The following is a 14,076-nucleotide window of genomic DNA, read 5'->3' as shown; positions in this document are numbered from 1 at the left end:
AACACAACTAATTGCAAATTGTGCCACTCTGTGCAACCAGTATTTCTCAGATGCCCATTCCCTCGCTGATGTCCAAATCTATACTCGGGCCTGCTTGTGAATCGTTTGTTTCTTTAGACTCATACCATGTTAACACTGCCAGATACCTTGCTAACCGGATGTAGCAATTTATTTAAGCTTTTCTAGTCCTAATAGAACAAACTGCCAGGCAGCACAGCACTTTACTACATGAAACCATATACCAAGACTGGGAAATACGATGGCCTGTGCAGCTGAAATAAAAACACACTTAAAAACTTAAGTTGTACTGAAAATAATATAGGCAAGTTTGTCTTGGATTGTTCAGTAATACAAGGCCCTTACGTTACAGATGGAAAAACTCTTGAAAAAAATAAGGACTTCAATCTCATGTTTGAAAAGGTCAAACAAGGGATTATTCCTAATATCAGAAGAAAGTTAGTTCCAAAGTTTGAAGGCACATCCAGAGAATGATTTACAAATTTTTGTTTGTTAGAGAGGGGGTTTTCAGGTAGGAAGGAGTCAGAACTTCTTAGGGAATGGGAGCCTCTAGATTGATCAATTTATGCAATAATTAATGCATGTTTTTCCCCATATAGAGTTTTCTGGACAATACAAGCTACCTTGCATTTCCTTCTGGCTTCCATAGGTAGTGATTTCACTGAAATCAGAATGAGGAGATTTATTTGAATCTTCAGGACCCTGAGGCAAGATGTGAAGCAGCATTCAATTCACCTTCCAGGGGAGCAGGGAGAATTTTGAAAATTGCCAAGAGATTGGGAGTTGCTGTTGTCGAGCCTTGAGACAACAAGGGATTGAACTACTGTTATGTCATCAGTGGGAATATGAGATTTGATTCCTCTAAAGAGCGTTATTTGTCAATGTGCATCCTTTTGACAAAGCCATTGATATATTGGTTCAGATTGACATTCTTGTCCAGAATAAAGCCCAAAAAATTGGAAACATTGACAATGGTGGGTTTGCATCTGAGCAGCTTAGACATATAGAGCTATGTTTGTACAGGTTTATTACAGTTGGGAGAGAGAGATGGGGAGGAAACCTATTATTAGGAGTTCAACCTAAGATGACCTACACGATGAATGTTTGTACATTACCTAAGGTTTTTGCCAGCCTAGTTCTATATCTCAAGAGAGTAAACATTTAGGTTCAGGAGGGTATCGGTTTTGCGAGGTGAAAGGCGATGTTAGATTATCTGAGAAAAGAGCACATTGTTTCCATATATAGATTAGAGTGAAAGAAGAGGATGGGTCATGGTGACACTAATTTCTCGAGATGAAACAGACTACAGAGAAAACTAGATAGTTTAATCTGTTTAGAACAGATATGTAGAAAGCTTTCAAACTACAGCAGTCCAGTGTCCTTGATATCCGTATCCATTCACTCAGGAGGAAGTTGTGGTTTACAATGTTGATTACTGTTGACATGTCTATAAGAATCCACCATTGTTTAAAATGCTCAGGGCATCATTTGCGACTCAAAACCTCTTTGCAAAGTGTTCATTGTCCATGAGGTTATTAACATTAATGTGATGAATCATCTGTTTTGCACATAACGTTTGAGAATTGTAGCCATAGGGGAGCGGTTGGAAATCTGGTGAAAGTTTAGGTCATCCTGGTCTGCATTAGCTTTTTTGAGGAGAGGGGTACCCTGGCTGACTTTTAGGCAATCAGGGACAGATTCTTAGGAAGGTCAGCTGTTAATCCTGTAGTTCAGGAAGTAAATCTGAGTTGTGTCTTTTTAAACTTTAGATGGGATTGCCATAGCAAAATGAGAGGAAGGTTTAAGGTTTTCGATCATACTGATCAAGTTAATTTGAGTGATCTCATTGAAATAGAACTATTCTTCTGAGGGTTTTAAAGTATTGCTTGAAGTCAGCAGTTTGAGAGAGACCTGAATGTTTTGGATTTTTTTTTGAAGAATTCAGAGAATGTTTAAAAATCCATGATTGTTTAATTGATGTTCTGGAAGGTTAGTGGACTTCTTTCACAATATCAAAGAGCTTCCTGGTATGCGATTCGTTCTGTTTTTATTTTTTTACCCGGATGATTATACTTTTTGCCTTAGGGATCTTCTGGGGAAGGAGCCACTGGAGAAACTTGATATCAGACTGTTGCCAGATGGAAGTGGGCAGCTGTATGTGCCAGGACTGGTGGAGTTCATTGTGAGGAGCGTGGAGGATATTAACAGGGTATGAAATAGTCTTTGGCAAAGTAGAAATGATAGAATCGGGCACCTTTTTTTTTTTTCTTTTTTCTTTTTTTTTATGGCACAGAAATGTAGACTCTAACCAAACGTTCACTTTTCCCTCTCCACAAAGGTATTCGATATTGGACATACCAACCGTGCCACAGAATGCACAAATCTGAACGAGCACAGCTCCCGGTCTCATGCCCTCCTCATCATCACCATCAGTGGGGAAGACTACAGCACAGGTGTCCGCACCACAGGTCTGTCATTCAGCTACTGTGGTGATGCATACTTTCCAAGATTATGAAGTCGAAAAGAGTGTATTTATGGGCCAACACTATTTCTGACGACCTCTGAGTATCTGGCAAAATAGATATTTAAATGGGAAGCATATAAAATGTCATGACGAGTCTCAAATTGGAGCTAGGTTGTGTAGGACATCAGTGAAAACTTTGAAAACTAAATACTGTAGGAGAAACTTTAGTGAGTCAGGATGGGTAGACTGCTGTATTTTTTATTGCTTATTCTCTTTAACTGACCAAGGCTTGTTAACCCAGAAAAATATCATTCCGTTTGGAAGAATATATTCTTCTTGTGTGCGCCGGTTGAAGGGAAGGAAGTACCCTTCTTTCAAATAGGGGTGAAATATTTTCAGAAGGGACCCCGTAGGCTTAAAGCCTTTCGCAGAGATGGGATAGCTGAGGTCAGCTGAGACAACTTGAAACTGGTTATTATACAGTATTTTAAGATTGGTCTGGTGTCACTGCTTGCTTCGTCCTCACTTACTGCATAGCATTCTGCTTTCTGACTAGTCTATACAAGTATCCTATAATTCAAATTGTTTTCAAGCGGTCTTTTTAACTGTTTAGTGTAGACTGCATCTAAGGTCTGTATGGTTGGTGTGGCCTTCCCAACATGCCAGTACCGAGCCATGATGTGCTTTCACTTAATTTTGTACCAGCAAATGAAAACCGGCATTGACGGGGTCAACTGTTCCGGCCTTTGTGTTGTAATATGAATAGAGCAGGTACAGCACAGATGGCAACAGTGTACGTTGCCCTCGTATATGGATAAGATAGATTACTGGAGGTATCAGACCAGATCTTTTCACCCAGAATAAGAAGTATAGGCTGGAGAGAAATTGAAAAAAAGGACAGGAGAGTCTAAACAAATTGGTTAGAAAGAGAAGGATGGCAGAGAAAGACTGATGTTAACAGTAGACCCTAAAAAAGAAAAAAGGGCCCTAGTTTAGCAGTTGTGGGAAGGGACCTGGGGGTCAGCCTTGCTCTGCTGTGACATAGTGGAAGCAAAATTAATGGACTGGAAGAAGGTGGCCGGAGTATTTATAAATGACTGAGCTCAACACAAGTATTCCACCTATCACTTTTTTTGTTTTACTCCTCAGGATTGAAGGCTTACAGTGGTGTTTTTTTTCATGTTCACCAGTACTTGTCAAGCCATTCCCTGTGTTTATTTTTTATTGTGAATTATATTCTGCCCCTAACTCGTAGGTTTAGGGTTTATTTTGTTCTTCTTGCATGTCTTGATCCCTACTTCAGCATAGACATTGAACAATTGATCGTACTGTTAGGCACTTTTTTTATATGTAGATTCCTCATAAACAGTTCTTCAACCGATTCCAATTGCTTACGGTGAGACTGGGCAGGGGCTTAAATGGCAGCCAAAGTTTAGTAATGCTGGTGAAGGCTAGTTTAAACAAAAAACAAAAGGAACCTCACTACCAATTTGGGGAGGAGAAGTCCGGTACCTGCATGCACTATGTTCTTGGAATACAGACCCTCCCTCACCATCCGATGACGTGCTTCATCATTGGGCCATGCTCCTTGTCAGGCCGGCACTCCAATGCATGATGGGCCCCTCAAGGGGGTTCTTTGCCAGAGATCTTTTTGAAATATTTGCGGGAGATGTGTGCAAAAGTGTGGGATTGGAAAAAGGGATATTAAAATTGGCTAAGGAAATCCATAGGACAACCTTTATTACAAAATGGAGGCCCTGTCAAGATTAAAAACAAGAGAGGGTCAGGGATGTGAGATATAATGACCCCTCCAAGTTGGTCTAATTAGATGTCCTAAGCCCCTGTTCTAGGTACTAACATAAGAGGTCATGTGTGGGTATTTCCAACACTACCTACCCCAAAAAGAACTGGTCAACATGTTTCTTGCTCTGGTAGTCTAAAGATCTGTTAGCGATTGTAAGGAAATGCCTCCTTGGCATGGTTGCCCCCTGACTTTTTGCCTTTGCTGATGCTATGTTTACAATTGAAAGTGTGCTGAGGCCTGCTAACCAGGCCCCAGCACCAGTGTTCTTTCCCTAACCTGTACTTTTGTATCCACAATTGGCAGACCCTGGCATCCAGATAAGTCCCTTGTAACTGGTACTTCTAGTACCAAGGGCCCTGATGCCAAGGAAGGTCTCTAAGGGCTGCAGCATGTCTTATGCCACCCTGGAGACCTCTCACTCAGCACAGACACACTGCTTGCCAGCTTGTGTGTGCTAGTGAGGACAAAACGAGTAAGTCGACATGGCACTCCCCTCAGGGTGCCATGCCAGCCTCTCACTGCCTATGCAGTATAGGTAAGACACCCCTCTAGCAGGCCTTACAGCCCTAAGGCAGGGTGCACTATACCATAGGTGAGGGTACCAGTGCATGAGCATGGTACCCCTACAGTGTCTAAACAAAACCTTAGACATTGTAAGTGCAGGGTAGCCATAAGAGTATATGGTCTGGGAGTCTGTCAAACACGAACTCCACAGCACCATAATGGCTACACTGAAAACTGGGAAGTTTGGTATCAAACTTCTCAGCACAATAAATGCACACTGATGCCAGTGTACATTTTATTGTAAAGTACACCCCAGAGGGCACCTTAGAGGTGCCCCCTGAAACCTATCCGACTATCTGTGTAGGCTGACTGGTTCCAGCAGCCTGCCACACTAGAGACATGTTGCTGGCCCCATGGGGAGAGTGCCTTTGTCACTCTGAGGCCAGTAACAAAGCCTGCACTGGGTGGAGATGCTAACACCTCCCCCAGGCAGGAGCTGTAACACCTGGCGGAGAGCCTCAAAGGCTCACCCCTTTGTCACAGCCCAGCAGGGCACTCCAGCTTAGTGGAGTTGCCCGCCCCCTCCGGCCACGGCCCCCACTTTTGGCGGCAAGGCTGGAGGGAACAAAGAAAGCAACAAGGAGGAGTCACTGGCCAGTCAGGACAGCCCCTAAGGTGTCCTGAGCTGAGGTGACTCTGACTTTTAGAAATCCTCCATCTTGCAGATGGAGGATTCCCCCAATAGGGTTAGGATTGTGACCCCCTCCCCTTGGGAGGAGGCACAAAGAGGGTGTACCCACCCTCAGGGCTAGTAGCCATTGGCTACTAACCCCCCAGACCTAAACACGCCCTTAAATTTAGTATTTAAGGGCTACCCTGAACCCTAGAAAATTAGATTCCTGCAACTACAAGAAGAAGGACTGCCTAGCTGAAAAACCCCTGCAGAGGAAGACCAGAAGACGACAACTGCCTTGGCTCCAGAAACTCACCGGCCTGTCTCCTGCCTTCCAAAGATCCTGCTCCAGCGACGCCTTCCGAAGGGACCAGCGACCTCGACATCCTCTGAGGACTGCCCCTGCTTCGAAAAGACAAGAAACTCCCGAGGACAGCGGACCTGCTCCAAGAAAAGCTGCAACTTTGTTTCCAGCAGCTTTAATGAACCCTGCAAGCTCCCCGCAAGAAGCGTGAGACTTGCAACACTGCACCTGACCGGCCCTGAGCTGCTGGTGTGGTGACTTTGGGGTTGCTCTGAACCCCCAACGGTGGGCTACCTTGGACCAAGAACTAAGCCCTGTAAGTGTCTTACTTACCTGGTTAACCTAACAAATACTTACCTCCCCTAGGAACTGTGAAAATTGCACTAAGTGTCCACTTTTAAAACAGCTATTTGTGAATAACTTGAAAAGTATACATGCAATTTTGATGATTTGAAGTTCCTAAAGTACTTACCTGCAATACCTTTCGAATGAGATATTACATGTAGAATTTGAACCTGTGGTTCTTAAAATAAACTAAGAAAAGATATTTTTCTATATAAAAACCTATTGGCTGGATTTGTCTCTGAGTGTGTGTACCTCATTTATTGTCTATGTGTATGTACAACAAATGCTTAACACTACTCCTTGGATAAGCCTACTGCTCGACCACACTACCACAAAATAGAGCATTAGTATTATCTATTTTTACCACTATTTTACCTCTAAGGGGAACCCTTGGACTCTGTGCATGCTATTCCTTACTTTGAAATAGCACATACAGAGCCAACTTCCTACATTGGTGGATCAGCGGTGGGGTACAAGACTTTGCATTTGCTGGACTACTCAGCCAATACCTGATCACACGACAAATTCCAAAATTGTCATTAGAAATTCATTTTTGCAATTTGAAATTTTTCTAAATTCTTAAAAGTCCTGCTAGGGCCTTGTGTGTTAGTCCCTGTTAGCATTTCTTTTAGAGTTTAAAAGTTTGTTAAAAGTTTGAATTAGATTCTAGAACCAGTTTTAGTTTCTTAAAAAGTATTCCAACTTTTAGAAGCATAATGTCTAGCACAGATGTGAATGTGGTGGAACTCGACACCACACCTTACCTCCATCTACAGATGAGAGAGCTAAGGTCACTCTGTAAACTAAAGAAAATAGCAATGGGCCCCAAACCTACCAAAGTACAGCTCCAGGAGCTTTTGGCAGAGTTTGAAAAGGCCAACCCCTCTGAGGATGGCAACTCAGAGGATGAAGATAGTGACTTGGAGGGAAATTCCCCCCCTCCAGTCCTACTTAGGGAGAGCAGGGCTTCTCAAGCCCTGACTCCACAAATAATAGTCAGAGATGCTGGTTCCCTCACAGGAGGGACCAACAACTCTGAAATCACTGAGGATAACTCCAGTGAAGAGGACATCCAGTTAGCCAGGATGGCCAAAAGATTGGCTTTGGAAAGGCAGATCCTAGCCATAGAGAGGGAAAGACAAGAGATGGGCCTAGGACCCATCAATGGTGGCAGCAACATAAATAGGGTCAGAGATTCTCCTGACATGTTGAAAATCCCTAAAGGGATTGTAACTAAATATGAAGATGGTGATGACATCACCAAATGGTTCACAGCTTTTGAGAGGGCTTGTGTAACCAGAAAAGTGAACAGATCTCACTGGGGTGCTCTCCTTTGGGAAATGTTCACAGGAAAGTGTAGGGATAGACTCCTCACACTCTCTGGACAAGATGCAGAATCTTATGACCTCATGAAGGGTACCCTGATTGAGGGCTTTGGATTCTCCACTGAGGAGTACAGGATTAGGTTCAGGGGGGCTCAAAAATCCTCGAGCCAGACCTGGGTTGACTTTGTTGACTACTCAGTGAAAACACTAGATGGTTGGATTCAAGGCAGTGGTGTAAGTAATTATGATGGGCTGTACAATTTATTTGTGAAAGAACACCTGTTAAGTAATTGTTTCAATGATAAACTGCATCAGCATCTGGTAGACCTAGGACCAATTTCTCCCCAAGAATTGGGAAAGAAGGCGGACCATTGGGTCAAGACAAGGGTGTCCAAGACTTCAACAGGGGGAGGGTGATGAGACAACCAAAACTAAAAATAGTAAAGAGTCTTCTACAGGCCCCCAAAAACCTGCACAGGAGGGTGGGCCCAGAGCCTCTTCACAAAACAATGGGTACAAGGGTAAAAACTTTGATCCCAAAAAGGCCTGGTGTCATAGCTGTAAACAGCATGGACACCAAACTGGAGACAAGGCCTGTCCCAAGAAAGGTTCCACTCCAAACTCCCATCCAGGTAACACTGGTATGGCTAGTCTCCAAGTGGGATCAACAGTGTGCCCAGAACAAATCAGGGTCCACACTGAAGCTACTCTAGTTTCTGAGGGTGGGGTGGATTTAGCCACACTAGCTGTCTGGCCGCCTAACATGCAAAAATACAGACAGCAACTCTTAATTAATGGGACTAGAATAGAGGGCCTGAGGGATACAGGTGCCAGTGTCACCATGGTGACAGAGAAACTGGTTTCCCCTGGCCAATACCTGACTGGAAAAACTTACACAGTCACCAACGCTGACAATCAGAGAAAAGTACATCCCATGGCAATGGTTACTTTAGAATGGGGAGGGGTCAATGGCCTGAAACAGGTGGTGGTCTCCTCAAATATCCCAGTGGACTGTCTGCTTGGAAATGACCTGGAGTCCTCAGCATGGGCTGAGGTAGAGCTAAAAACCCATGCAGCAATGCTGGGTATCCCTGAACTGGTGTGTGTGAAAACAAGAGCACAATGCAAGGCACAGGGTGAAAAAGTAGAGCTGGAGTCTGGAAAAATGGCCCAGCCTACCAAGAGAACAGGAAAGTCAGTTGGGAAACCAACTGCAACACAGCAAAAGAAAGGGAACCTCTCTTCTCAGGAAGAAGTTCTGCCCTCTGAGGGAACTGAGCCTTTGGAGCTTGAACCTTATCAGGTTGAGCTCTTGGGCCCAGGGGGACCCTCAAGGGAAGAGCTGTGTAAGGGACAAGAAACCTGTCCCTCTCTTGAAGGCCTTAGGCAGCAAGCTGCTGAAGAGTCCAAAGGCAAGAAAAATGGAACACATAGGGTCTATTGGGAAGATGGGCTCCTGTACACTGAGGCCAGAGACCCCAAACCTGGTGCCACTAGGAGAGTGGTAGTGCCTCAGCTGTTCAGAGAGTTCATCCTAACATTGGCCCATGACATTCCCCTTGCTGGACATTTGGGACAAACCAAAACGTGGGAGAGGTTAGTCAACCACTTCTACTGGCCCAATATGTCCAACATGGTTAAGGAGTTTTGCCTCTCCTGCCCCACCTGTCAAGCCAGTGGTAAGACAGGTGGGCATCCAAAGGCCCCCCTCATTCCACTTCCAGTGGTGGGGGTGCCCTTTGAAAGAGTGGGTGTGGACATAGTTGGTCCACTGGAACCTCCCACAGCCTCAGGAAATATGTATATCCTGGTAGTAGTGGATCATGCTACCAGGTATCCTGAAGCTATTCCCCTTAGGTCGACTACTGCCCCTGCAGTAGCCAAGGCCCTCATTGGTATCTTTACCAGAGTGGGTTTCCCTAAGGAGGTGGTGTCTGACAGAGGTACCAACTTCATGTCAGCATACCTAAAGCACATGTGGAATGAGTGTGGAGTGACTTATAAATTCACTACACCTTACCATCCACAAACTAATGGCTTAGTTGAGAGATTCAACAAGACATTAAAGGGCATGATCATGGGGCTCCCAGAAAAACTCAAAAGGAGATGGGATGTCCTCCTGCCATGTCTGCTTTTCGCTTACAGGGAGGTACCACAGAAGGGAGTAGGGTTCTCACCCTTTGAACTTCTGTTTGGTCATCCTGTAAGGGGACCACTTGCCCTTGTTAAAGAAGGCTGGGAGAGACCTCTCCATGAGCCTAAACAGGACATAGTGGACTATGTACTTGGCCTTCGCTCTAGAATGGCAGAGTACATGGAAAAGGCAACCAAAAACCTTGAGGCCAGCCAACAGCTCCAGAAGTTTTGGTATGACCAAAAGGCTGCACTGGTTGAGTTCCAACCAGGGCAGAAAGTCTGGGTTCTGGAGCCTGTGGCTCCCAGGGCACTCCAGGACAAATGGAGTGGCCCTTACCCAGTACTAGAAAGGAAGAGTCAGGTCACCTACCTGGTGGACCTGGGCACAAGCAGGAGCCCCAAAAGGGTGATCCATGTGAACCGCCTTAAGCTCTTCCATGACAGAGCTGATGTGAATCTGTTGATGGTAACAGATGAGGATCAGGAGGCAGAGAGTGAACCTCTCCCTGATCTTCTGTCATCAGACCCAAAAGATGGCACAGTAGATGGAGTGATCTACTCAGACACCCTCTCTGGCCAACAGCAAGCTGATTGTAGGAGAGTCCTACAACAGTTTCCTGAGCTTTTCTCCCTAACCCCTGGTCAGACACACCTGTGTACCCATGATGTGGACACAGGAGACAGCATGCCTGTCAAGAACAAAATCTTCAGACAGTCTGACCATGTTAAGGAAAGCATCAAGGTGGAAGTCCACAAGATGCTGGAATTGGGAGTGATTGAGCGCTCTGACAGCCCCTGGGCTAGCCCAGTGGTCTTAGTCCCCAAACCTCACACTAAAGATGGAAAGAAAGAGATGAGGTTTTGTGTGGACTACAGAGGGCTCAACTCTGTCACCAAGACAGATGCCCATCCAATTCCAAGAGCTGATGAGCTCATTGATAAATTAGGTGCTGCCAAATTTCTAAGTACCTTTGACTTGACAGCAGGGTACTGGCAAATAAAAATGGCACCTGGAGCAAAAGAAAAGACAGCATTCTCCACACCTGATGGGCATTATCAGTTTACTGTTATGCCCTTTGGTTTAAAGAATGCCCCTGCCACCTTCCAAAGGTTGGTGAATCAAGTCCTTGCTGGCTTGGAGTCCTTTAGCACAGCTTATCTTGATGATATTGCTGTCTTTAGCTCCACCTGGCAGGATCACCTGGTCCACCTGAGGAAGGTTTTGAAGGCTCTGCAATCTGCAGGCCTCTCTATCAAGGCATCCAAATGCCAGATAGGGCAGGGAACTGTGGTTTACTTGGGCCACCTTGTAGGTGGAGGCCAAGTTCAGCCACTCCAACCCAAGATCCAGACCATTCTGGACTGGGTAGCTCCAAAAACCCAGACTCAAGTCAGGGCATTCCTTGGCTTGACTGGGTATTACAGGAGGTTTGTGAAGGGATATGGATCCATTGTGACAGCCCTCACTGAACTCACCTCCAAGAAAATGCCCAAGAAAGTAAACTGGACTGTGGAATGCCAACAGGCCTTTGACACCCTGAAACAGGCAATGTGCTCAGCACCAGTTCTCAAAGCTCCAGATTATTCTAAGCAGTTCATTGTGCAGACTGATGCCTCTGAACATGGGATAGGGGCAGTTTTGTCCCAAACAAATGATGATGGCCTTGACCAGCCTGTTGCTTTCATTAGCAGGAGGTTACTCCCCAGGGAGCAGCGTTGGAGTGCCATTGAGAGGGAGGCCTTTGCTGTGGTTTGGTCCCTGAAGAAGCTGAGACCATACCTCTTTGGGACTCACTTCCTAGTTCAAACTGACCACAGACCTCTCAAATGGCTGATGCAAATGAAAGGTGAAAATCCTAAACTGTTGAGGTGGTCCATCTCCCTACAGGGAATGGACTTTATAGTGGAACACAGACCTGGGACTGCCCATGCCAATGCAGATGGCCTTTCCAGGTTCTTCCACTTAGAAAATGAAGACTCTCTTGGGAAAGGTTAGTCTCATCCTCTTTCGTTTGGGGGGGGGTTGTGTAAGGAAATGCCTCCTTGGCATGGTTGCCCCCTGACTTTTTGCCTTTGCTGATGCTATGTTTACAATTGAAAGTGTGCTGAGGCCTGCTAACCAGGCCCCAGCACCAGTGTTCTTTCCCTAACCTGTACTTTTGTATCCACAATTGGCAGACCCTGGCATCCAGATAAGTCCCTTGTAACTGGTACTTCTAGTACCAAGGGCCCTGATGCCAAGGAAGGTCTCTAAGGGCTGCAGCATGTCTTATGCCACCCTGGAGACCTCTCACTCAGCACAGACACACTGCTTGCCAGCTTGTGTGTGCTAGTGAGGACAAAACGAGTAAGTCGACATGGCACTCCCCTCAGGGTGCCATGCCAGCCTCTCACTGCCTATGCAGTATAGGTAAGACACCCCTCTAGCAGGCCTTACAGCCCTAAGGCAGGGTGCACTATACCATAGGTGAGGGTACCAGTGCATGAGCATGGTACCCCTACAGTGTCTAAACAAAACCTTAGACATTGTAAGTGCAGGGTAGCCATAAGAGTATATGGTCTGGGAGTCTGTCAAACACGAACTCCACAGCACCATAATGGCTACACTGAAAACTGGGAAGTTTGGTATCAAACTTCTCAGCACAATAAATGCACACTGATGCCAGTGTACATTTTATTGTAAAGTACACCCCAGAGGGCACCTTAGAGGTGCCCCCTGAAACCTATCCGACTATCTGTGTAGGCTGACTGGTTCCAGCAGCCTGCCACACTAGAGACATGTTGCTGGCCCCATGGGGAGAGTGCCTTTGTCACTCTGAGGCCAGTAACAAAGCCTGCACTGGGTGGAGATGCTAACACCTCCCCCAGGCAGGAGCTGTAACACCTGGCGGAGAGCCTCAAAGGCTCACCCCTTTGTCACAGCCCAGCAGGGCACTCCAGCTTAGTGGAGTTGCCCGCCCCCTCCGGCCACGGCCCCCACTTTTGGCGGCAAGGCTGGAGGGAACAAAGAAAGCAACAAGGAGGAGTCACTGGCCAGTCAGGACAGCCCTTAAGGTGTCCTGAGCTGAGGTGACTCTGACTTTTAGAAATCCTCCATCTTGCAGATGGAGGATTCCCCCAATAGGGTTAGGATTGTGACCCCCTCCCCTTGGGAGGAGGCACAAAGAGGGTGTACCCACCCTCAGGGCTAGTAGCCATTGGCTACTAACCCCCCAGACCTAAACACGCCCTTAAATTTAGTATTTAAGGGCTACCCTGAACCCTAGAAAATTAGATTCCTGCAACTACAAGAAGAAGGACTGCCTAGCTGAAAAACCCCTGCAGAGGAAGACCAGAAGACGACAACTGCCTTGGCTCCAGAAACTCACCGGCCTGTCTCCTGCCTTCCAAAGATCCTGCTCCAGCGACGCCTTCCGAAGGGACCAGCGACCTCGACATCCTCTGAGGACTGCCCCTGCTTCGAAAAGACAAGAAACTCCCGAGGACAGCGGACCTGCTCCAAGAAAAGCTGCAACTTTGTTTCCAGCAGCTTTAAAGAACCCTGCAAGCTCCCCGCAAGAAGCGTGAGACTTGCAACACTGCACCTGACCGGCCCTGAGCTGCTGGTGTGGTGACTTTGGGGTTGCTCTGAACCCCCAACGGTGGGCTACCTTGGACCAAGAACTAAGCCCTGTAAGTGTCTTACTTACCTGGTTAACCTAACAAATACTTACCTCCCCTAGGAACTGTGAAAATTGCACTAAGTGTCCACTTTTAAAACAGCTATTTGTGAATAACTTGAAAAGTATACATGCAATTTTGATGATTTGAAGTTCCTAAAGTACTTACCTGCAATACCTTTCGAATGAGATATTACATGTAGAATTTGAACCTGTGGTTCTTAAAATAAACTAAGAAAAGATATTTTTCTATATAAAAACCTATTGGCTGGATTTGTCTCTGAGTGTGTGTACCTCATTTATTGTCTATGTGTATGTACAACAAATGCTTAACACTACTCCTTGGATAAGCCTACTGCTCGACCACACTACCACAAAATAGAGCATTAGTATTATCTATTTTTACCACTATTTTACCTCTAAGGGGAACCCTTGGACTCTGTGCATGCTATTCCTTACTTTGAAATAGCACATACAGAGCCAACTTCCTACAGCGATTTTGTCAGAACCTACACAATATCCTAGTATATTAGTATCTAGAACAGGAGTACAGGACATATAATTAGACCAACTTGGAGGGGAACTGGGTAATTTTATCCAGGCTCCTCGACCATCTCTTGTTTTTAATCGTCACAGGAGCTCCATTTTGTAATAAAGGTTTGTCCTTTGGATTTACCTAGGCAATTATAATATCCTTTTTCCCAATCCCACACTCTTGCACACATCTCGGGCAAATATTTCGAAAAGATCCCTGGCAAAGTGCCCCCTTGAGGGGCCCAGCAGGCATTGTAGTGCTGGCCTGACAAGGAGCATGGCCCAGTGATGAAGCATGTCACCGGATGGT

At 45.8% G+C, this 14,076-nt stretch overlaps 1 protein-coding gene across 11 annotated transcripts in view; it reads left to right on the top strand.

The window, feature by feature from the left end:
- Positions 1-14,076, top strand: part of KIFC3 (kinesin family member C3) — a 308,219-nt gene that overhangs the window by 275,628 nt on the left and 18,515 nt on the right. For all 11 annotated transcript variants that reach the window (XM_069217375.1, XM_069217370.1, XM_069217368.1 and 8 more), the window contains 2 exons: positions 2,104-2,227; positions 2,357-2,486. In XM_069217375.1, the coding sequence (XP_069073476.1) occupies positions 2,104-2,227; positions 2,357-2,486 (254 nt within the window). The remainder of the gene's footprint in view (positions 1-2,103; positions 2,228-2,356; positions 2,487-14,076) is intronic.

Source organism: Pleurodeles waltl, chromosome 12 (genome assembly GCF_031143425.1).
Source record: "Pleurodeles waltl isolate 20211129_DDA chromosome 12, aPleWal1.hap1.20221129, whole genome shotgun sequence".
In the NCBI taxonomy this organism is placed as follows: Eukaryota; Metazoa; Chordata; class Amphibia; order Caudata; family Salamandridae; genus Pleurodeles; species Pleurodeles waltl.
The sequence above is the reverse complement of the archived record's forward strand: the minus strand, read 5'-3'. Positions and strand labels throughout refer to the sequence as shown.